Below are 24,956 nucleotides of genomic sequence, written 5' to 3' on the forward strand. Positions count from 1 at the left end.
TGCAGTCAGTTGTCAGGGTATTATGCTATGACTGTGATGATGGGTGGAAAGAGAGAGAAGGCTGTTAACATAACACAAACAAACCAAATGTCCGTTCCTCTTGCAGCAGACTATAGTACAGACAGACTATCCAAAGACGTTGTCTCTTGAGTCAATGTCTTGACAATGTGAATTTTCAAATGAAGGTTTTCTATCTGATGAGGGTGTAGGAGACAGGAATGCAAAGGATACATTTGAAACTTCCAGAGTAACAATACATTTTCAAATATGTTTAATTCATATGTGTCATCCAGGTGACATATCGTACCTACTCTTCAACAATAAATGTACTTTCAACTAATCTTGATCTACTTGATATACTGTACTTATGATCCTACAATGCAAACAGATGTACTTGATGTATATTATGTGCATGAAAGTTGTAGAGCTGGTGAGACATTCAAAATTGCACCACCAGTGCATGACAGAACAGTGAGTGACAGTGTTGCAGGAGCTGTACTGGTGGCCTGCCTGCCTGCCTGCCTGTTTGCCTGCCTGCCTGCCTGTTTGCCTGCCTGCCTGCCTGCCTGTCTGCCTGCCTGCCTGCCTGCCTGCCTGCCTGCCTGCCTGTTTGCCTGCCTGCCTGCCTGCCTGCCTGCCTGTCTGTCTGTCTGTCTGTCTGTCTGCCTGCCTGTCCTTGTCTAACTGGAGCAAAGTGAGCTCCAGGGCCATATGGTTCAGACCATCCTGTGTTGTGTTGGGCCTGCGTTGACTAGATAGGATTCTTGCCATATGTAAACGCAGACCACAGAACCCACTGTGGGGTAGTCACCCACTTAACGCCTCCCATGGACCCTCTCACTCAGACCTCATGGTGCTACTTAGTGCATTGTGAACATGTCCAACAACCCAGGCAGTGGTATTACAGCAAATGTTGGCATTATTTTTTATGTCAGATGTGATTTGATATCTCTCTAGTACCCCTTACTTTAATCCCAGAGCACATAACCCCCTTATCATTCATCACTGTATTGAAATTGATTACTTTCAGGAGAATTGCTTTAACCAAATTGCTCCCCAACATGTCACCTCTGGCCACTTCAAGGTAAATGATGGATGACTGCTGGCGTTAGGTATTAGGACCGTAGTGGTTAATGGAAGTAAATGAAACATTTCCCCTTCAAGGTTAGTGGGCCTGACCAGATGCCTCTCTCTCTCTCCCTCTCTCTCTTTCTGTCTCGCTCTTTCTTTCTCTCCATCTCTCTCACTCTCTCACTCTGTCTCTCTCTTTCTTCCTTTCGCTCTCCCTCTAAAATTGCCTAATCTGCTGGCCAGATGTCGTCAGCTCATCCAACACTGTTTGGATCTGAATCAATTTGCGTGATTGCCCATATGCTAATGCAGAACGACCCTATTGCAGTTTGACTGCAGGGAGACAGAGCGAGAGGAGGAGGACCGGCTCAGGTGGGTGCCTGGGCCATTCTACCGGACATCTGCTCTCACACCTCCACAAGCCCCTGCTCTGTTAAACTCTGTTGGTAAATGGTGCAGATTGTTCCCAAAGTGAGACTAGCTACATGTGCTTAACTACTGTACATATAGAATACGTGATATACTGTTCAGGTAGATAGAGCATTTTTACAATTTTGTAATCCCAGAAACCTTTTGAGAATGGTTTTATACCTCTGTGAAATGTGCATGTTTTAAAAAAAAATATTTTGCTCAACTACTCCTTCATTCAGTCCTTTTCTGGTTCGTATATCCAATGGCAGGATGTAGTGATGGAGACGAGCAGTCATTATGTAATTGTGGCGCGTGTTGGGTATTATGTCATTGCAGAAGAGCATTGCATTATATAATGTCCTCCTCCTCTTAATACCATATACAGGAATTTAATATCGCTGCTTCCTGGTAATTCCACTGATGTATTCTCAGTTGATTTACGGCTTTGCTAAATTGCGATTGCCAGCTGTTGGTGGCTGGAGTGAAGGAAAGGACACTGGCCATCGCTGGTAACAGCGATGATGGTGGTGATGTTGATGCAGGTTAAAGTTCTCAGACCGCCCCTTTGGAAGGTGGGGCGGGGATGACCGATATTTGTGCATCCCTAGGTGGCCAATTTCAAGGCAGGGAGTTATGTTGAAGTTGGGCTTGCTTGGGTTCTAAACCATTGTCATTATGTTAGACTGTGTCCTTCATCTATTAAAGATGTCAGGATGTCTAAGTCACATTATAGATGATGTTGTATGCACTAAAACAGATAGATAGGATAAGAAGATTTAGGCCAGAACATAAAACACCCCTTATTTTGTTGACATTCATCAGTATTCATTAGTCAGCCAGTTATTTTACGTACTGTAAAACAATCACCATGAAGCACTGTTGTACCAGTACATAAAACCCTCAAATTGGCTGCCGTGGAGTGTGTAACATCTTAACAAATTGCGGATCTTGATGCTGTGTACCGTATTGATTGATGATCACTCTTATCTGTCGATGCAATCAAAAGCTGTGTTGTCTTGTCCTGGACCTGGTGGTTGCTGTGTTAACTCCCTGCTCTTTGAATGAGATCCCAGGATCAGAACGGCAGGAGTGCAGCACTCAGCTCATCATGAACTTCTCTTGTCTTAACTGAGACCCCTCGAGAACTGCATTCTATTTTATGTGGGACCACAATCAGAAGAGGTCTAGAGGCCACTAATACAATGCTGATGAGAGATAGACAGAAAGCGAGGGATGAAAAGATAGAAGGAGAACCGCACATTGCACTAATCTTTCTGCTAAGCCAATACATCTGATGCTTTCTCTCCCACCCAGCCCTCGAAGATTGAAGATTATGAAATATAGCTCTGTCTAATCCCCCTCTCCTAGTCACTCTCCCTCTCCCTGCCAGATCCCAGTGCTCCAGTGTGTCACACCACAGAAGCTATCTTCAGAGGCATAGCAGGGAACATCAGGTCCACAGCCTCCTCCACGACATGGCTGCCTCCTAGACTACAGCTTGCCATGAGCCCCCTTTTCTTCACAGAAATGTATGTTCAAATATACTCTTCGAGACAGTAGTGGTATTCAGTATTTGATCTAGTTATGGTGGACAGACAGGCGGATGTATAGTTGTAATCCAGTAATGGAGTCGGTGTTGAGGATCGAGTGTGAAGCTGTATCTTGTGTAGATTACAGCATTGTTACAGAGCTTTGTTACCTGTTTCATATCCATTGACAGACAGCCCTCCCCGCAGCGTACCAGTAATGTAGTACAAACTCACACCAACCTACCAAACTAGTAAAATATTTACCTGAGAGCCATCAATGTTTGCACTCAGTCTCCGTGAAATCCTGTCATTTTCACAGCCAGAGGGGCATCCGGGGAGAAAATACAACATCAAAGCACGGGAACAATGCTCCAGTTCTGCTACGTCGTAGCTGCTACTGCGGCACCTATCAGCTGTGACTTCTTGCCTGATTAGCTGTGGATGTCAACGGCGCGGGTTGATGATGTGCCAGCGTGGCGTGATCAAAGCATTGGGTAAATGTTTTTACTGGGTAATGAGGTTCAGGAGCTGGCTGGGGGTTTTGATCATCAGAGGGGAGAGAGAGAGAGGGTGACACAAGGCAGCTGTGCCCACAGGAGGGACTGTTTGTAGTACAGGTAGCAGGGGAGAAGATGCCACACAACCCATGGGTGCTAATGGAAAGCTAGGAGACAGCTTTAGGAATGTTGAACATATAGTGTAGAGCATCTTACAAAATAGGGTTGAAAATATTGGTGCCAGGTAGCTGTGCTTCAATATCGAATACTTGCTTAAGGAAGATTAGAGGACGACATTGAAAATAGTGGTCGATTAAATGGGGATGTTTGCGAAAATCCCTTTGGGGTGCCGGGGGCGAGAAAGGTCGAGTTCTGTCCAGCCCTGGTGTGATGTACTGATCAGCACATCAACTCCAGCTCTCTGTCTCTTCCTGTTTCTCTCTGTTCTGGCTCTTATTTAACACCCTGCCCCTCCCCTTCTCCATGTCACTCTCACTTTCACAACCTTGTTTATGACATGACAGGGCCTGTTTATAGGCCTATATTTGTATCTACAGTACATAATCCTAATGGCCAAATACTGACAGGAGAGGAGAAAAGACACAAACACACACCCTCCCCTTCCACACACTCACAGTCGGGTCCACTACTCCTCTAACAGCACCATGTGTTGGAGGATAATTGATGCCAGATCATTGAACCACACATCATAGGGAAACAGCCCCAAGGAAGCTGCTCAAGGCTGACGCTCGCTCTTTATGCCCATGTATGGTACTGTATGACAGACACCTTCACGGGGACGCCACACATCTCCAAGCACCAATAGCAGTAGGTGCACCTGAAGAGAGGGATGGAAGGAGCTGAAGGGGGGAAAGAGGAGGGAAAGAGGCTTGCATAATACCGGCAGGCGCGTCTGGCCTCGGGGTCCCAATTGTTTTCCTCCAAAAAGCCCATCTGAGTCATCCAGCAGACACTGCTGGTGCTTGCTGCCTTTCCCACTTTTTTTCCACAAACAAATAAAGGCACAGTTATTGTCACCAGATGAGATTAAGCATATGCATCATTGATCTTGGCTCTGAGGTCTGCTGTAATGTGCGGGGGGTCTCTGGGCTGGTTGGCATTGCAGGCACGTCTCCTCTCAGGCACGTGTCTGCTGGCTAGCTCTTCTCTCTCAGCTCTGTGGTCGGGCTCCACCGGCCAACCTAAATTCAAAGCATTTTAGTGTTCTTCTTAGTCATAAGCCTCTTACAACAACACCTTGAAATGAACTTCCCTCAGGGAGCAAAGATCCAGTTTATAGAGTAAAGGGAAAAACCGTAGTGCAGTCATTGTGGTTGGTGCTCAAACACGCCTCTAGTCTAAAGATAGGGCATTAGTAGCACTCTGTGGTTATTAGATTTATGAAAACAATTGAATGCCATTTTTACAGTGAACAGAAAGAGAACCATGACATTCATTAAAATGCACAACCACTGTGGAAATGACAAACTGTTATCAACATAAATGCATACATGAAAATCTATTTATGCTTAGCATACCAAATCTGGTCTATCGCCCCTTGCATGTTTGCTGCCCCTGGCCTTCTGAGCTGCAGGGATGCAACCAGCAATCCAGGCGTGTTGGTGAATATATCAGCCACATTCATGCCAAAACACAGAATCCTTACTCTCATAAGATATTGTATTGATGTATTTTTATCAACTAATTCAGAAACGTCATAATGGTTTTAGTTGTTCGGTCTTTGGGTAGAAACCTGCATCCTGCCCTTTGACATGACTTTGAAGCACTGCCTGCTGAGGTTTAGGATTGACTAAGCCCAAACAGGAAAAATTGTAATCTTTTTTTTTTACAATGCATTGGGGACCAGAGGGGCAGGATTAGGACTAACAAACAGAGGATTATCATCCAGCCTGCAAAAAGGTGTCCAGACTCAGTTTTCATCAGAATCTTTTTTTTTTCATTACATTTGTGAAACTGTATTCCATGCTTCAATTGTAAGAATCCATGAACAAGCTGTCGCACAACCACAGATGTTCTGTCTGAGATTTAGGTTGACGATGGGATTTTTCTAGTGTAGTTTCACTGACAGCCAAGCATTGCTCCTGTAATGTCATGTGTTGCGATGTAAGTGGTGTCAGGACTGCATGATGGATGACTTCCGTGTGATGAAGTTAGAGGAGCGTCCGTGTGCTTATGTTCTGCCTGTGTGAACCAGGAGTAACCTTCAGCATGGAGCTGAACAGCAGCCTCATAGACATATGCCATCCACAGATCAGCCCCCTCCTCTAGTCTTCCTCACAGAGAGGTTGCGAGTGTGACGGTCTGAAGCTCAGTGGAAGCAGCCTGTCTACAGGACTCCACTCAGCTTCAGCCCTGGGCTGCACTTTAGCAACAAAGCTGTGTGTGTGTATGTGTGTGTCTGTGTGTGCGTGTGCCATTTACCCCTCATCTACCTCCCTCTCACGCATCACCTACATTCTGGACTCTGGAAGGATATCACTATTGTCTGGGATCGACTATCATATGCTGTGTATACAACATGCTGTGACTGTTGTGCTGAACTGTTCAGAGGGGCACAAACACACAGGCTGATCACAGATTTAAAGAGGAATAAAGCTGTGAGCGTATGGATTCTCAGTCTGGTGTCCTTCCTCTGCAGTGTGAGCTCATTCTGTAGCCCGAGCAGCTGCCTGCACCATCGGCCAGGCTCCTCTCCTCCCGACTATATAGGTCAAGCTGCAGAGAAAGAGCTTAGCATTCAAATCAATAGAATGGACACAGCAAAACAATATACCTTGAAAATATTTATGGAAACATCATATTTCTACATTGCCTGACCTGCTTAGCTGCATCCACAGGTCTGTGACTGCCAGTCCCCCTCACCCCCCCCCCCCCCCTCACCCTGTCACCGTCTGCTAACACGGTAACAAACACAGGAACAGAGTGCTCTCATTATCGCCAAGGCTCCAGTGAGGAGGCGTCTCCCCTGAGTATTGTCACCAGAAGCTTGGTGCTATTCTCCAGGGAGGCCATGTTTGTGCTCTGCACCAGAGGGAGGCTGTGGAGGTGTAGAGACTTGTTCAAGGGTGCAACATTATTTCAAAGATTCTGCAGTCTCTGCTTGGTGAGAACTGCATTCAAAGGCAGATCATCTAGAATAGAATCCCTTTTCGATCCAAATGCCTGATCTATTGAAAGGCAGCATGAGGATTCAGAGATAGGTGAACTGTCGGTGCTGGGTCCAGGAATGAGTTGGTCCGGATGACATCCCCCTGGAGAGGAGCCCAGACTGCCCTATGTGGGTCACTTCACCTCTTTTCCTCTGTACTCCAACATGGAACATGCTCTCTCGCTTCTCTTCTACTCTCACTCTGGCGATGCTTCTTTTCTCCAGTGCCCTCCTCTTTTCTTTCCCCTCTTCTCCTGTTCTTTCTTCTCCTCCCTTCTCCTCCAACCTCTTCTCCTCTCTTTTCTTCTCCTCCTTGTGGCGTACTTTGAAGACGGTCGGCAGATTTATTTATATCCTCTCCGCTGTCAGATGGATACCTGGGCGGAGGGAGAATCCTGAGAAAGACAGTTATATAAGAACTAGAGGAGTCAGCTTAGCTGGGCTCTCACACTCCACAAAGAGGAGGAGGCAGGCAGCAGTATAGCACCATGCTCTGCAATATTATGAATGCCATTTGTGAAGCCCTTCTCCTCCACCATAACATTTTCCACCCAGAAATTTTTAAACATAGGTACTCCAACACTGAGAGCCTTTTGAAGACTTATTAAGAAGGTTTCCTTGCTGTACAGAAAGTGGGTGAGAGAGAGAAGAGAGAGAGGCTGAGAGTTCTATCCCTGTGCCAGGTTAAACATTACTGTCCATTATAAAAGTGTCCTGGACCAGGAGGGACCCAGACACTGGCCCTCTCAGTCCAGTAAAACAGTGCCAGCCTGCATACCAAACTCTGATTCCATTAATACCTGAAAACCTGTCAATAGCTGTAATTTAGACAACAAGGGGCTGTAATTTCATTTGGATCAGATAGGGTCACCCTCCCACCACATCCCCCTCCTTATCTTATCTTCCCTGCACCATCTTATCTCCCCAGCACTCAGTTACCTTCCAGAATAGGAAGGGATGGAGGAGATCACAGAAAGATTGACCTGTACCATTGACTTCGGTATTCTCAAATGGTGGTGTGGAGGCAGTTTAATAATCTCATTTCTGGGACAATCTGGGTTCCCCTCAGGGCCGTGTGCACGCAGTACCTATTTCAGCTGACAGCTTTACAGTGTACCAGATCTATTTCAGTCAATCATGAAAGGCAACAATGTGCAGATGATTTATAAGATTAACAGTACGGTTTATTACAAAACCAACAATGCGTGGTGTTTTAATTGGTAATGGTTGGCAATATTCTCTTCTGCCATATGGTTTTGATATAGGTATTTAACTGTGTGAAAAATGCTCCACTTGCCTTTATAAAGGGAACCATCCGTAGGTAACTCTCCAGCATAAAGCTCACACTGAGGTGTGCATACCAAGGTCTGGTGTCTTACAGCCATGCAGGGGTAGGTAACCCAATGTTGCTAATTGGACTTGATCACAGTTCACCTTCCAGTGACTTCAAGGACAGCTCTCCTGCAGTGACTTCCTGTCCCCCTCTACCTCTCACACAGAAAGTGCAGTGTCATTCCTCCACTTGGTATTCCCTCCACTCTGCCTTGCGGGCTGCTTACTCTTTTACACAGCAGTGAATCTTTTTTGATGACAATTGGCAATGAAAGGCACATTTGACATTTCAAGTGGATGCGGTGCTGGCTGAGTGTGCTACATTTCAGAGGCATCTCTGATGGCTAGGGTGAGGATGATGAGCAGAGGAGCACTGCAACAGCAGCTCTGAGAGCCAGACAGGTGGGCAGGCAGGGGGCATGCAGGGCAACAGGCTCTGCTGACCCTACACTAGAGGTAGAGCCCTGGATCATTCTCTGCTCTGAGAGAACAGATTAAGTGACATACTTGGAGGAATTACGTAGAATTTCCCAGCCACAGTTGGTGTGGAGAGTATGGTCATGTGACGTTTTGCAGGTAGAGGTAACAGTGAGGTTGTTGAGGTAAAGAGTCACTTCACATGCAGAGGTTAATTTCTGCCATCCACTATGGCCTCCAGCAGCTGCTAGATAATCCCCTTGAGCCTGCATTTTATTAAGCTTTTAAAAGCCGGTATAAACTGTCCATTTTGTAATAACCATGTCACATCAAGGGTACAAGCTCCAGCTTTGGCCTTGCGTCCACTCAGAGGGTAACCTGTCTTGTTCTCAGGTCGCTGCTACCCTGTCTGAGAGAGAAGGGAGAAAAAACAGTGAGAGAGGCTTCTAAAAACAGATTGCATGATTAATTTTATGGCGATGTGGCTTTGCTACAAAAAAGTGGGCATGATTAATTTTTTGCAGAGTGGCTTTTTTTTGTTGCCAGATCATTAACTTGACAGGGACACATCACCAAGACATGATAATGCTGTTGCCTTTAAATGTGCCACAAGGATGACAAGTCAATTATTTTAGGGCTGCAGTGGCAATTAGGTGGTAAGGAAAATGGCAGCTTATCTGCCATGCAGCATCCCGCTCTCCTAAATGCCATAGCTCAGCTGGGCCACAGAGGCACAGGGGTTTTATCCAGCCAGCTAATGAACTCTGGGGCCTTGCTCACACTTTCTGCCAGTGGGTTAACAGTGGGCTCTGACAGCACCATGTACAATTTTAGATTCTGAGTTTAACACCCTTTGTCGGCAGTTTTAAGCCCTTAACCTCCAGCCCTGTGTATGCTAATTCATAAGTCTAGTCATTGAGCTGCAGGAGTACAGTGGGCCTTTTCCTCAGCCTCTCTCGGGGTGATGCTAGCGCCAGTGTGTGGACTGGCCAGGGGGGGTTTAGTCCTCCGTGTGTGTTGCTGCCTGTCCTGTGTGTTGGAGATATCCAGAAGAGTGTGTGTTTTATTTGTTCATCTGTGTCTTGATCTGTGCCAATATTTGTTTGCATATGTGTGTGGAGGTGTCCATTTGTGTGTGCATATGTGTGTGCCCGTGTTTTCATGCATTAATATATTCATACAGGCACATGGACTATCACACATCTTTGAGGCGAATGCCATGGGCAGGCTTGATATGGGTCAGCAGAGGCTTCTCTTCCTCTCAGTTCCCTGTGATGTCTGACCTATAAAATGAGTCCGCAGGATGGCAGGGATTACAGTAGCTCTGTGTTCTGTCTACACACGTCCAGATTACCTCCACAAACAGACAATGCTCATTCAGCCAATGGATGGTAATCCCTCAGGTGGAAGCCTGGGAGTTTTGCATCGACTCAGTGCTGATTATCAGCACCTTTGATGCATCGACACTGTTTTGTTCTGTAGTATGTTGCATTCATTTCTGTAAGCGAGGCTTCCCTTCCCATGAAAGCAAACCCCCTCCTAATTGTTTGACCAGCTGCTTGGCCCATGTCCAACTAAGCTAATCTCTCGATGACTGATCAGGTTCTCATTTCTCCCTCAGACAATCTTTAGGATGATGTTGAAGTTGTCACAGACGTTGGTCTGTTCCCCCTCATTTTTTCCCCTCATCCAGTCAGCAAGCTCCCCGTCCTCACCCCACATCATCCGCCCAGAGCGTCTGCTCATTGAGCCAGTGGTCACCATATGCCCATGTGAAAACTTGCCCATTCTTTCAGAGACATCCCCCAGGTCCCCCTCACACAGCAAGGGAAATACTGGATGATAACAGGGGGGTCTGCATGCGATTAAACAAATATAAAACTGTGCATGCAGTTGGCATTCAGCACGCAATACCTTTCTGAGGTTGTGGTTTCTTGCTTACTTGTACTGTGTTGTCTTGCTCAAAAACATCTACCACTCAGTGCACAGAATTTGTCTGTAAATGAATTATTCAGTGTTTGAGCCCTCCAGCCAAAGCAATCAATTAGTCACCATTTGTATTGGCACTGTTGTCTTCATAACTAATGCTGTGAGGTTAACTCTGGAATTTTAGATGCCTCTGATTTACAGTTTGTGCCAATGAGATAATCAATAACAGGCTCAGTGTCTGTCTGGTCTCAGTTTGAACACACCATGATTTGGGCCTGAGGGAGATAAGGATCCATCGAGTTGTGGCTGATGTCAGGAGTGTGTGTCTGCTGGAGGGGAAGGGGGCACAGCGGGAAGGTAGAAAGCAGGACAAGAAGGTTGAATTTAGAGGTGTCAGTCATTAGAAGGAGACAGGCAGGGTTCTCTGTGAGGCTCCACACACCTGATCTCCACAGATAAGCAGCAGCAAGGCCTGACCTGGGCCCTCTGAGCAGGTGGCCCACTGACAGGAGAGAAAACTGTCTAATTGGGGGGTACTTGCATAGAGAAAGATGCGTATTCCTGAGACAGACTCAAAATCTGACCTTGTCGCTCCTAATAAAGTCTTCTTTCTCTTTCTTCCTGTTGTTCAGTGAACCTCGCTGCTAGCTAGATACAGTATGTCATGTCCAATCCAGATGGACATGAGCCAGCACCTCAAACATTCTGATCATCTATGACTTTAGGTTGAAGGCAGAACATTGTTTCCATAATGGTAATAAACCTGTCCAGAAGTATCACTCATTGACCTACATGCCCCCTTGTATGGCTGTAAGGTCAAAAAGAAAGGTTCATGTTCCCAAATTCTTCAGAGAGAGGAGAGAATGACAGGAGTTGAGGGATGCATTGCAGATAACATCCTATGGATTATTTTCTTGAAATTCATGCACTGTACAATATGACCTCTAGGCTATCTCTAACCTTTATTGAACAGAAAAGCAAGGTCGATGGGCCGATCTCTCTGAAGGCTTTACTCTCTGGTGTTTTTGCACACCTCTGGTGAGTCTGCTCCCATAACCTCTTGGGTCAGAAAATAAATATAGCCTGTGTTGCTGTTTTACCAGGGTACTGTGTAATACAGGAGATTTAGTTGAGTTTAATTGAGTTCCAGGGGTAATATCTCAGGGCTGCAGCGACAATACGTCACTGTTAATTTATCAACATTGACAGCTGGCTTCATTACGTGAGAAGTGAGAGCGTCGACATGTTTTAGAGTACTGGGATCGCGTGGGCTGGATGAGGAACTGTGCAGCTCTGGGAGAGCCTCGTGGGAGGTTAACCCTCGTGCTGCCTTCGGGTCACATGACCCAAAGGTTCATAACGAACCATCGTTGTGTTTACCCAATTTTACCCAATACAAAAACAAATTAAAATAATTTTCTTTTAACCTTTGCAATGTGGGGGGTCTGAGACAGCCTAGCTGTTAAAAGAAAATGCTTCACTTTGTCTTTGTATGCGGTAAATTTGTCGCAATACGACGGTGGGTCACAATGACTGATGGGTCAGAATGACCCGAAGATAACACAAGGGTTAACCAAAGCCGAGGACTGGGATGCTTGTCTGCCTGACCTCAAGGGCAGCTTATCCCCCATCCCCTGGCCATCCAATCAAAGATTAGAAAATGTTCTGGTGTATGACGCTCATGTTTTGAGACTTTGGCTCAAAGTGCTCATGAGATGGCACTGAGGGAGATATATCCCCCTCCCCCCTTTTCTGTCTCTCTCTCTCTCTCTCACTCTCTCACTCTTTTGCTTTTTCTGTCCCATGCACACGTATAACCATACACACACACACAAATGCACACACAAACATGTTGTACAGATGCAAGCCAAGTTTTAAAAATGGATTTGAAGTGCAATGTCCTGCAAATCCTCAGGTGTTTGGCAATCACTAGGTAATGAGAGTAATCAATCAAGTGTCTGTCTGGTCTCAGTTTGAGCACACCATGATTTGGGCCTGAGGGAGATAAGGATCCATCGAGTTGTGGCTGATGTCAGGAGTGTGTGTCTGCTGGAGGGGAAGGGGGCACAGCGGGAAGGTAGAAAGCAGGACAAGAAGGTTGAATTTAGAGGTGTCAGTCATTAGAAGGGGAGTCAGGTGGCTGAGTGGTGAGGGAATCGGGCTAGTAATCCGATGGTTGCCAGTTCGATTCCCGGTCATGCCAACTGACGTTGTGTCCTTGGGCAAGGCACTTCACCCTACTTGCCTCGGGGGAATGTCCCTGTACTTACTGTAAGTCGCTCTGGATAAGAGCGTCTGCTAAATGACTAAATGTAAATGTAGTAAACACACACTAATTAGCTATAATGAACTGCGTCATGACTGTGAACTAACGAATTTGCCATACAGGTTTTTTCAGATAGTGTCTCGATGTAGCTGCTGAGTAGTATTGGCTAAAGGAGCATTGGATTCAAGTATGGATAGAGTGTATGCCCAATAATGCAAATAAATGCTCTAATCCCCACTGCAACCCCAAACTACATCAAATTGAAATGTTTTCTAATCCAATTTGACAGGTAATGCGTCTTTAGGGAAATGTTCCAAGTTTCAAAGGATTACGTGCTGCGTTAAAGCTATTTGGCTGGCTGGCTTTGACTGTTTCTCCTTGCTTTTAAGATTAGAGTATAATACCATTGCTGTTTCAGAAAGAGAAACATGACTGTGAGCTGCTGGGTTCAACCAGTGGCCAAGTCTACCAGTGACCTACCCCTTTACAGCCTGACAGCTCTTTTTGAGCTGTCAGGCTCAACGTTGTGGTCTGAGACCTGGGAGGTAACACTGACGACATGAGAGCTGGATTGCAATGTTCTCTTGGTCATTTGTTTGTGCACCATCAGCTCCTCAGCAGTTTTAAGTGTTCATAATAACCCAATTAACTGAATAAGAAGGAATACCCACTGAGGTGCTAATAGAGAATTTACACCATTTTGAAAAGTCACACACATTCATTTCTTGTGGTATTCAAGTATGTCAAATGTTTCCTCAACTGGACCTATCCTGTGGTCCCACCGCCCACACACACACACACACACACACACACACACATATGTCAGGGTGATGTTTAGCATCTCGAGGAAGTTAGAGGGAGGGTGAGGAAGACACCAGAGACACCAACTTATATATTCAGTTATTTCCTGAATAGGTTATCCCTAGCTCGAATATGGTGCAGGAGAGGTTAGGCACGGCATGTTCTTTTTAGAGTTAATCACAGCAGACGTTGCTGTGTTTGGTGCAGTGGACTGAGTCTGCGAGACACAGCCCCCAGTCAGTGACGCAACACTCTGGCTTCTTCCTGTCATTGCACTGAGAATAGCTATGGAAACACTCGCTTTCCGATGTTCTGGACATGCAGAGGAGTTCCCCTCTTTTGATCTTTCTCGGGGTGTTTCAAGTGCCCGCTCCACCGTCTGCACATGCTCCATCTGTAGGCTAATGTATGAAATGCCTGGACCGTCTGCCAGCCCCAACAGTAGCTCATGTATATGTATGACATTTGCTTTGCGTCTCTGGATCCATCATTTCCAGGCTTAATTTAGCTGTGAGAATGCTGAGGAAACATAATGAAGAGGGGTGATTTTGCCGATGGATCATGTCCGTTTTGCTCTGTACACTGTTTTGAATGTTAAACAGTGAGGAAGGTCTTGCTGAAGGATGCCGTCAGACAAAACATTGATAGCTAGGCTGCTTCTTCCTCCCAGATAAACAACATTGTTAGTGTTTGCCAATCCAAGGCTGTATTAAAGCTGGCTAGAGACAGTTCCTCTATCTTAGGCTAGTGTTTTCTCTCCTAGGAGTTGCCTCTGGTCATTTGATTGTAATGAATAGTGGATATGGTCAGGAGAAGTTGCAGTATCTCTTCACACAGACCAAACAGAGACAGCTGTAGTGTTATGAGAGAGAGAGAGAGAGAGAGAGAGAGAGAGAGAGAGAGAGAGAGAGAGAGAGAGAGAGAGAGAGAGAGAGAGAGAGAGAGAGAGAGAGAGAGAGAGAGAGAGAGGACCCTGAGGTATCCTTGTCCTATCCACCAGCTCCTTTTCTCTCCAGCCGATCTATTCCAGGGCTTTGGCTCTTCACTGCCTGGCACTCTCCCAACAAGTGTTTTGGCTCTTTCAGTCAGGTACTGCAGCTAGTATATCACTGTTTAAAAACACCTCGGGGACCAAGATGTTGTTTTGTTCACCAATTACACAGGAACTATCAGGATGACTAATCTCACTGTATTTGACTGACAGCTTGATTTCTTAACTGTGATTGTCATGTCAGACCTATACTTATGGTAGATGGTTATACTAATGGATTTCATTTTTATTTCTTGTCATTCCTATAAGTATTGATGTAATTGACGTGCAAGATAAACTCCATTGATCTGTGTGGCACACAGACTGTTGTGTACAGTGGACTATTAGAGAGTCGCTGGCTTGTTGGACCACAGGAAGGCAGGCCAACATGGTCTAAGGAGCCTCATCACTAAGCGGGCATTTGTAATGTGAAGGTCACTAAAAAGGACATACACATACACACACCTTCTCTCTTCCTCCCTCCCTTCCTCACCTAATTACCTTATCCTTGCCGTAAATGGGATCTATACCCTCCCCATGTCCTACAGTAGCTATCTACCCCTCTGCTCTCCTGCTATTGGTGGAGGTGCATGGTGAGACACAGGGCTGACAGCAGTAGAGAGGGACAACTGAGCCAGAGAGAGAGAGAGGGAGGGAGGGAGGGAGGGAGGGAGGGAGGGAGGGAGGGAGGGAGGGAGGGAGGGAGGGAGGGAGGGAGGGAGGGAGGGAGGGAGGGAGGGAGGGAGTCAGTAGGTTCACAACCAAAGTGTCTGAATGTCCTTCTCCTGACTGATCAATACAGCAGGTAGAGGACAAAGAGGGTGTATGTAAATTCAAGAGAGGTCAAGTCAATATAGTTTGCACAAACACATACACACACACACACACACAGAAAAAGCACATGTAGGGGAACTGCACAACGTGTAATTTCGTCAGCTATAACACAATGTATTTCATTTAGAAGTTCTGTGATTTACAACAAACAATGTTGAGTTTAATGTGTTGTTCAATATGAATGCAAATTAGAGCCTAGAGTACAATGAAAAAACACATTACATTTCCAATATGCATGTGGGTGGAGAACACCTGATGAAGGAGAACCTGCTCTGGAACAGGTCAATATGAGCTCACAGTGAACAGCATACTGATGGGTACTATGTATGGCCATGTTCACTAATAATGTTTAATGACATAGAGCACTCCTTCTGGAATGCTTTTTATTGGTCCCTTGTCTCATGCTGTGACATCCATTTGAGGGGAAGAAAGGAATCAATAGTCACTTCATAGAGATGCAGTATGGATGCCAAGTAGGAGGTACAGATGGTAGTACTTTGTATAATGCAACATATGATGCTACGATATGGTTCAGTTAAGATTGTAGTCATGGATGGTTTACTGCTGTGGGAATGCTCGTCAACAGTATGTGAGACTTTGATCATTGAAAACCATATGATGCTGTGTTGAATTTCACAGACACAGTGGGAAGTTACATACAGCTGAATAAAGGAATGTCTAACCAGGCTACACAGCACGGCCATGCAGATACCTGTTTCATCTGAGTCCAAAATAGCAATAAAATAAACATCACAAAAAGCAAACCAAAGATTATAGGAGGAATACTTCACTGACACCAAAACATCTTGGTTTACCATTTGCGCATATAGATAGCAAGTTTATTATTTCAGTGTGGAAAAATCCATACAAATATTAATAAGATGAACCATAATCTTTTAAGAATTGTTCACTGTCTCCATGAACACACTCTGCCCTAAGTTGTCTCTTCATCCCACACTCTGGTCGGTTCTTTTCTTGGAGGTGGGATGGAGGGGTTATTGATTCAGTTTTAGAAAGATGTTTTAGACTTTAAGCCATCAGCTGGTAAGGTTTGAGTATGGGCTGGTTCTCTACAGGGTGAGTTCTGTATGCTGGCCTGGCCTGTGTGGAGGCTTGTGGCTGCTGGTAGCAGCTTGGCTGTGATGCACTGCAGTGAGTCTTTAGTATTCCTCTACTGCTGTCTGAGGAGGGTTTCTCCAGGGACGTGCAGGGGAAGGGAGGCAGCCAGTGCCCCTATCTGCCACCACGCCAGGCTAAAAATAGTCTGTGCGCACATAGTGTGTGTCAGGTAGGAAGACGGGAGCAAGGCAGGGGACACCATCACACCCCCAGGCCAGACTGGAGGGGATACAGCCCAGACCATCCAGAAAGGATTGATTGGAGCAGTAGAGGAGCAAGAGAGGGGTTTGTGTGTGTGTTTGCACAAGCATGTTTGGGTGCGTGCAAACGACTGTCTTCCCTTCTTTAAAGTTCACTACTATGTACTTTGGAATCCTGAACTCTCTAATATTTGACTTTCTGTAGGAAGTTTCCAGTGTGAGCTTTGTAAATAAACATGAAGATGATGAATACACATCATTCTCTGTCTCTGGTCAACTTTTGCAGTCACAGCACGAGCACTCACCAACAGTCTGTGTCCAGTTCTATCTAAATAGACTGTTTCAGGGCTCGTGTGAATACCCCATGTGTGCTTCATAATTAAATCCTGAATGATGAATAATTTCACGAAGCTAACATCATTTATTAACAAACAACCCATTCATATTCATGGAGACCTAATCATTTTACTTCCCTGTTGAAACAATGGGATTTCTCTTTCAGAGAGAAGACTACAAGCATATTAAACCCGTGTTGTGTGTGTGTGTGCTGCAGGTGATGGAAATCCCAAGGAGAGCAGTCCCTTCATCAACAGCAGCAGCACCAGTGATGTGGAGAAGAGCCAGCAGTATGATGGCAAGAACATGGCTCTTTTTGAGGTCAGATATACATTATCCATACTGGAACACACTTCATGAAGGGACTGCATTTATGGTACACGTGCTACATGTAGTGCGTCAGACAGCATATTCAATTCTGGGTAACACTTTATAATAAGTCAACGCTTTTTGGCATTTACAAAGTGTTAACTAATAGGTAGTTAACCCTTTATAAAACATTTTGAAACATTAACAATACATTATTAAATAGTTAATAAGCTTATTATTAAATGCTATGTTAATAATTAATAAACACTGTTAAACATTATGGATTTGATTCATAATACAATTCATAAGGTGTTTGATAACTGCATTACCATACTTTATAGACAGCTTGTTAATATAGTTGCAAACCAGTAGTTTATAATCTGTTAATGGTACATGAGCTGGTATAGAAAGCATTAGCAAATGGTGAACAAACCATTTACATTACCTTTACAAAGCATGAGTAAATAACTAACAACATATTAACTTATGTCTTTAATTAATGTACGCCAAGTCGAATACATGATGTACACTAATACTTAGCAGATGTCTTAACAACTATTTTATAAACACTTACTAATGATGCAACTTGTGATTAGTAATGCAAGTTATAAAGCATTTACTAACTGTTAGTTAAGGCTTTTGTGTTATTTATTAAGGTATTCTTGTCCATTCTCAAACTTCACATTCACAAAGGTATGTAACAACTATTTTATAAACACTTACTAATGATGCAACTTGTGATTAGTAATGCAAGTTATAAAGCATTTACTAACTGTTAGTTAAGGCTTTTGCGTGACCTAATCTAAAGTGTGAACTATCTCTGCCTTATTAAACATTTATAAGTTATTTATTAAGGTATTCTTGTCCATTCTCGAACCTCACATTCACAAAGGCTGAACATACGTTTCTCAAAAGGAAACAGACACAACACAATGTGATACACAAAATGACTATTTTATTGAAGTAATGACAGGCATGTGTCTTACTAACTACTTAGCTCTACTAGCCGAGAGTGACAGCGGTCGATACGTTAAAACCTCATTTTGATATTTCCCGGCATGACTGAACGGTCGAGGTTAGTAAGTTGTTTATTATATGGCATTTTTAGCTCTTTTCATTTAAAACATGTAGTTTTGTTCAGCTCTACTCGTCTTCTCACGGTGTGTTTCAGGTGTTAGCACCTAGCAACCAACTGAAATCTGAGCAACCAAACCTAGCAATCTGCCTAGCGCTTGTCGTTTATCTCTTTGTGTTCACACTTTTCTGCTCTTTTAGAAAGTTAAGAATGTCCTCGTCGCTGTTGATGTCTTCATTGTCATCTGGATAGTAAAACTCCTCGATCTCGCTCATTTTGAAGATGACATCAGCGGAGGGCAATAAGAATACGTATCAGACCGCAGATGAGGTCAATACGCGCATAGATATATATAAAGACTTAATACGCGGCTGGCATGACTACCCATTAGCCAATCAGAACGCTCGTACTGTTGTTGCAATTGAACCAATATGCTGTTCTTATTGGTTCAGAAGACGTTCACAAAAGAGTTGTTGATATGTTGCCTTGGAGATGTAGTGACGTCACCAGTACAAGTGCAGCTGATTGCTTTGACAAGATGGCGTCTGCTCCAGATTCGCCGTGTTTGATTTGGGATCTTCCCACATATTGTTGTAGCTAGTATATAAGAAACCAAATGTTTACTCTTCGACAGGTCAGCAAACGCTTTGTCGCCTCAATTTGTTAAAACGATTTGTTTGTAAACCTCGACCTACGATCTCGGTTAACAAACGTTTTAACAAATCTCTGCTTTCAAAGGCGTTTGCAGACCTGTCGAGGAATAGCTAAACATTTGCAGTTTATTACAGCCATTTTTGGAAAATAAAATACAGCTTCGGGTAACCAACTTTTATACCAATTCTACTGTATTGCTTCTTAATGGAAATAAAATACTATTTTATTACCCAGGTAAATAAATTAACAGCTATTTCTTCTAAAAAACAAAAACACAACATCTATAGGCCTATAGTCTTTCTATAAATGCTTAATAAGGCATAAATAGTTCACACTTTAGATTAGGTCACGCAAAAGCCTTAACTAACAGTTAGTAAATGCTTTATAACTTGCATTACTAATCAGAAGTTGCATCATTAGTAAGTCTTTATAAAATAGTTGTTAAGATATCTGCAAAGCATAGTGTACATCCTGTATTCGACTTGGCATACATTAATTAAAGACATAAGTAAATATGTTGTTAGTTATTTACTCATGCTTTATAAAGGTAATGTAAATGGTTTGTTCACCATTTGCTAATGCTTTCTATACCAGCTCATGTACCATTAACACCTTTTAAACTACTGGTTTGCAACTATATTAACAAGCTGTGTATAAAGTATGATAATGCAGTTATCAAACACCTTATGAATTGTATTATGAATAAAATGCATAATTTTTAACAGTGTTTATTAATGATCAACATAGTGTTTAATAATAAGATTATTAACTATTTAATAATGTATTGTTAATGTTTCAAAATGTTTTATAAAGGATTAACTACCTATTAGTTAACACCTTGTAAATGCCAAAAAGCGTTGACTTATTATAAAGTGTTACCCAATTCTGCTGTATTGATGCATGTCTGTTTGTGTGTGTGTGTGTGTGTTTGTGGTGTGTCTGTGATGCAGGAGGAGATGGACACCAGCCCAATGGTGTCGTCTCTCCTCAGCAGTCTGGCCAACTACTCCAACCTGCCTCAGGGCAGCAAGGAGCATGAGGAGGCAGAAAACAATGAGGAGGGGGCCCGTCCGTCCAAGAAGCCCATCAAGGTACCTCCCCCTCTGCTCCGTCTGTCCTCTCTGTCCCCCATCAAGGTACCTCCCCCTCTGCTCCGTCTGTCCTCTCTGTCCCCCATCAAGGTACCTCCCCCTCTGCTCCGTCTGTCCTCTCTGTCCCCCATCAAGGTACCTCCCCCTCTGCTCCGTCTGTCCTCTCTGTCCCCCATCAAGGTACCTCCCCCTCTGCTCCGTCGGTCCTCTCTGTCCCCCATCAAGGTACCTCCCCCTCTGCTCCGTCTGTCCTCTCTGTCCCCCATCAAGGTACCTCCCCCTCTGCTCCGTCTGCCCTCTCTGTCCCCCATCAAGGTACCTCCCCCTCTGCTCCGTCGGTCCTCTCTGTCCCCCATCAAGGTACCTCCCCCTCTGCTCCGTCTGTCCTCTCTGTCCCCCATCAAGGTACCTCCCCCTCTGCTCCGTCTGTCCTCTGTCCCCCATCAAGGTACCTCCCCCTCTGCTCCGTCTGTCCTCTCTGTCCCCCATCAAGGTACCTCCCCCTCTGCTCCGTCTGTCCTCTCTGTCCCCCATCAAGGTACCTCCCCCTCTGCTCCGTCTGTCCTCTCTGTCCCCCATCAAGGTACCTCCCCCTCTGCTCCGTCTGTCCTCTCTGTCCCCCATCAAGGTACCTCCCCCTCTGCTCCGTCTGTCCTCTCTGTCCCCCATCAAGGTACCTCCCCCTCTGCTCCGTCTGTCCTCTCTGTCCCCCATCAAGGTACCTCCCCTCTGCTCGTATGCAGACTTAGTTCTCATTTCTCTGATCTTGACACCGAAAAAAACACAAAGTCACAGATGTTGTTCCGGAGAACTGTTCTAAAAAGTAATCTACCGCCAAAAGGCGAGGTTTGTGATTGGGGAGATTAAATCTGCGAAGCCACTCACTGCGCTGACTCATCACTCCTCAGAGCCTTCAATCTCGGCGGAAGGCACAACTTCCAAACATCATTAAGGGATGTAGGGAGTCAGGTGGCTGAGCGGTGAGGGAATCGGGCTAGTAATCCGAAGGTTGCCAGTTCGATTCCCGGTCATGCCAACTGACGTTGTGTCCTTGGGCAAGGCACTTCACCCTACTTGCCTCGGGGGAATGTCCCTGTACTTACTGTAAGTCGCTCTGGATAAGAGCGTCTGCTAAATGACTAAATGTAAATGTAAATTAAGCTTTGAGCTGATCACGGCTAGCAGAGTGTGTCCCTCCATCCTCTTCCAGGCGAGGTCTATGGCAATAGGTCAAATACGGGCCCCGTTATTAATGATCTTGTCCGCAATGTTTAGAGCTGGACTGAAAGTTATTGATGGCCGTGTGCGCTGGCCTTTTCTTTCCAGCCGTTACACAGCAGTTTGGTAATTTATCTGGCCTCAGCAGGGCAACGTTATGCCCATTATCACCCATGGGAGCAGCGGAGCAGAAGACAGCTACAACAAGCTGCTCTCTCTGCCTGCCGCTCAACTTCCTGCTTCGGTCCGCTTCTTTCATCATTCCAGCCTGAATCCACAGCCAGAAGGCCTGAAGGGGAACAACATGATAAGAGACTAGAATGGGTAGATGTCAGGCTGAGTGGATGGGATGTATTTCCTACTGTAGCATGGTAAGCATGGTCCACGCGAGGAGGGTTTTGAAGCGTCACGCCAGCTTTGCTCAACAGCTTGACGTGTGATGTGCTGAATGTGGGCCACATGACTCCACTGCATACTAATACATCCCACAGTTTATTTTGGTAATAATGTGTTTCCATCTTCAGAGACGTGTTTAGAGAACTAGTTTATGTTGAGAAAAGCTGATGCATATGTATGTATCATGGAAAATAGTGTTTCCAATTCCAGCGATCAGATAAACCATTCTAGAATGCTGAGGATTGGGTGCTTTATGTGCAAGGCCCTAAAATGATAGAGTCACCTGGAACTCTGATGGTCCAAGGGCAAAAGCTGAGCCAGACAGCCTGTCAGAGTGTCTCTACAGTGGACTACCTCTAGCTGTCTCTCCCCCATGGATACAGCAGACCTCCAGGGCAATGACATCCTTCTCTCCATGCATATTTCAATTTTCTCTTCATCTCACGGCCCTTCCCTGGGCTCCACCGAATTTAAATGAGGAGTTTCAGACGCTTAATCAGAATGTCAGAGAGACAGGCAAGGACTAAGAGGACAAATTAGTTCTTTCACTTGTGCTGTGTTTAACAGTGCCAGTGATGTCACATCCTGTCATGACAAAAACGAGAATGTTTTATGAACAACTGGGATTAAAACTGCCATCCTTTCAATCTAATCCTGGGAAATATTGGTTTTAGTGGCAACCAATGTAATGGAACAAATATTTCATCCTGCTCAGTAATGAGATATGTCCCACATGAGTGGACAGCGGCTCGCACCATCTGACTGTGAGGAGGGGCTCTATATGACAGCACATTCTGCCGAGGTCCTATGAGAGATATGAACTCAGTTGACACAGCCATTTCTCATCAAGTGCGTAGTTTAGGAACTGTGCCATGGGCAGACATTATAGAGATAATTACATTTATCTCCCACATATAGACAGACAGGGCACACCAGCAGAAGTTAATGAGGGCTTTTCTCCCTCTATCTTAGTCATTCGAAAATGGGTGAGTGCACGATGCGTAGACAGCCATAAACATGACGGGAGAGATGTGTTTGCACAGATAAGGTATAAACACATCTACTATATGTTCCTTGCTTTCAAAAAGACACAGTGAAGCGTAAGCCCGATTTTGGGCTTAATTGCCTCAGATGCAAAAGACCTTCCGCCATTTCAGAGCCAAAAACTTATCACCAGACCAAAATAATGAGGAAAAGGAGAAGACGGCCCTATCTCACACTGCCATTCAAACAGGTTAATGAGAGAGATGTTCCCATTCTGACTGAACAAAGAGGTTGTCATCCTCTCCTCGAATGGTGATGAGTCTTAGTGCCTGAATTGAGGAGGACGAAAAGGGTTGAGAGGATGTTTGGGGGGAGGGGGATTCTCTGAGCCTGACCCAATATCATAATCCACAGCTAATTGGGGAATGATTCTATTTGTTCACTTCATGGCAGAGGAAGGGCGTCTTTGATCAGTCCTACTGTGTGTGACTGTGAGACTGGAGATTAACTGAATCTCGGTTGGGTTGTGTTTGTTTCCCAGGCTCCTCAGCTGGGCACTCTGATGGGCGTGTACCTGCCCTGCATCCAGAACATCTTTGGAGTGATCCTGTTCCTGCGGATGACCTGGATGGTGGGGATCGGAGGGGTCTTGGGCTCCTTCTTCATCGTCTTCATGTGTTGCTCAACAGTAAGTGCATCTTCTGTCCAGCATGGCCCACTCAGGGATGAAGGGAAGATGCCTGAAAGGTCATCTCCAACACTGACCAAGTGTAAACACTGCTGACACAAAACGTTGGAAAACGTCGAAAAAACATCAAACCAAAGCAACGCATTTGAACATTTACTGCGTCATTCAAAGCCATATGCTTGGGAAAAAAGTCAGATCTGACGTATGGTCTGCTTCAAATGCCATCTGAATCATCAGCATCTGTGGTGAGATCACACGCACACAGCTTCACGTTGGTGCCTTCTCTCTCGACATGAGACCCAGTACTTTGGTAGGAGGGGAGCAGCATGAAAGCCCAAACTCAACTATTTCCTACTTGTATGTTGGAGGCATATTACTTGTCGCTTCCAACATGGGGAAATGTGTCCAAACCTTTGACTGGTACTGTACATGTGATAATAATACATGGTCTAGACTCCAGCCATATGTTTCAGCAGTAATATGGGTACATGACTACTATTCCCATTCTGCACTACATTTAATCTTGTATTTTGGATCATCCTTTCACTATTACAACTGTGCACACCGTTACCTCTCCGGTACTATGTCTGTGTCTGTGTTTCCCCATATATCTCTATGTCTGTCTTGCATCTAAAGTTGGTCCATCATTCTCTTTCTATCTCACAGGAGGTACCTTTGGTATCTTGTGTATTGGCTTCTCCCTCTCTATGTCCTTCTCTCTTAACTCCCTCTTTCACTATCCCCCCCTCTCTTTCTCTCTCTCTCTTTCTTGTTTATGGGTGTTAGGATGGGCTGTGTGCCAGTGTGAGATAGATAGAGTAAGGGCAGGTTGCAGCCCAGATCAAAAGATCCTACATGCCATTCCCATGTTCATTCTGTTTGATGTTAAAAGCTCTCACTGTTGTGTAAATCCCATTTTAATCCTATTTTGACCTGAGGTGGCTGTAAAAGCTTTCAAATACATTTACAACTCATCCTCTCATTTACAAAAAGTACACATATTTCACCCATTGGGGCAGCTTTGCTATTCCATCAGATACATTTATTTGACATCCTTATGCAATTTGGGCATTTGGGCAATTTCCAAATCCAAATGCCTTTACTCACAGTAATGGTCATATAAAAGACTCAAATCTGCATGATGGCAGAGAAGCCACCCTGAAGCACGCACTGATCAAACACCAGCACACAGCCCAGCTCCTCTGATCTGGCGTCCAGCCCCTGCTCCCTCCCCCTCTCCCATCCCCCCTCCCTCTCGGAGACAGCCTCACCTGCAGCCGTACACGGAGGTGGTGACCTGGCCTCTCGAGGGAGCCCTCTTTAGTGCCACCACAGGGAGGTGCTGTGCCAGTGTGTGACAGTACTAATGGAGTGGCCCACAGCACCATGCCACCACGCCTCCCTCTTTGTCCAGCATTTAGTGGACATGCATGGGGAGAAGCCCTCAGATGACCTGAGGAGATTTGACAGCAGGGTTTTCATGCATGGGAGAAGAGCATGGGTGGCTGTGTTCGGAGAAGTGCTGCTTCAAAAAACATTGATTTTCATAGATGTATCATCAGGGTCACAGTGACAAGTGTAAATATAAGTAGCCTCTAAC

At 45.0% G+C, this 24,956-nt stretch overlaps 1 protein-coding gene across 2 annotated transcripts in view; it reads left to right on the top strand.

Annotated features, from left to right (window-relative positions):
- slc12a5b (solute carrier family 12 member 5b) overlaps nt 1-24,956 on the top strand; it is a 47,093-nt gene that overhangs the window by 5,857 nt on the left and 16,280 nt on the right. For both annotated transcript variants that reach the window (XM_062459158.1, XM_062459159.1), the window contains exons 2-4: nt 17,159-17,262; nt 19,930-20,070; nt 23,210-23,356. In XM_062459158.1, coding sequence (XP_062315142.1) covers nt 17,159-17,262; nt 19,930-20,070; nt 23,210-23,356 — 392 coding nt within the window. The remainder of the gene's footprint in view (nt 1-17,158; nt 17,263-19,929; nt 20,071-23,209; nt 23,357-24,956) is intronic.

The sequence above is a fragment of the Osmerus eperlanus genome, chromosome 4, assembly GCF_963692335.1.
Source record: "Osmerus eperlanus chromosome 4, fOsmEpe2.1, whole genome shotgun sequence".
In the NCBI taxonomy this organism is placed as follows: Eukaryota; Metazoa; Chordata; class Actinopteri; order Osmeriformes; family Osmeridae; genus Osmerus; species Osmerus eperlanus.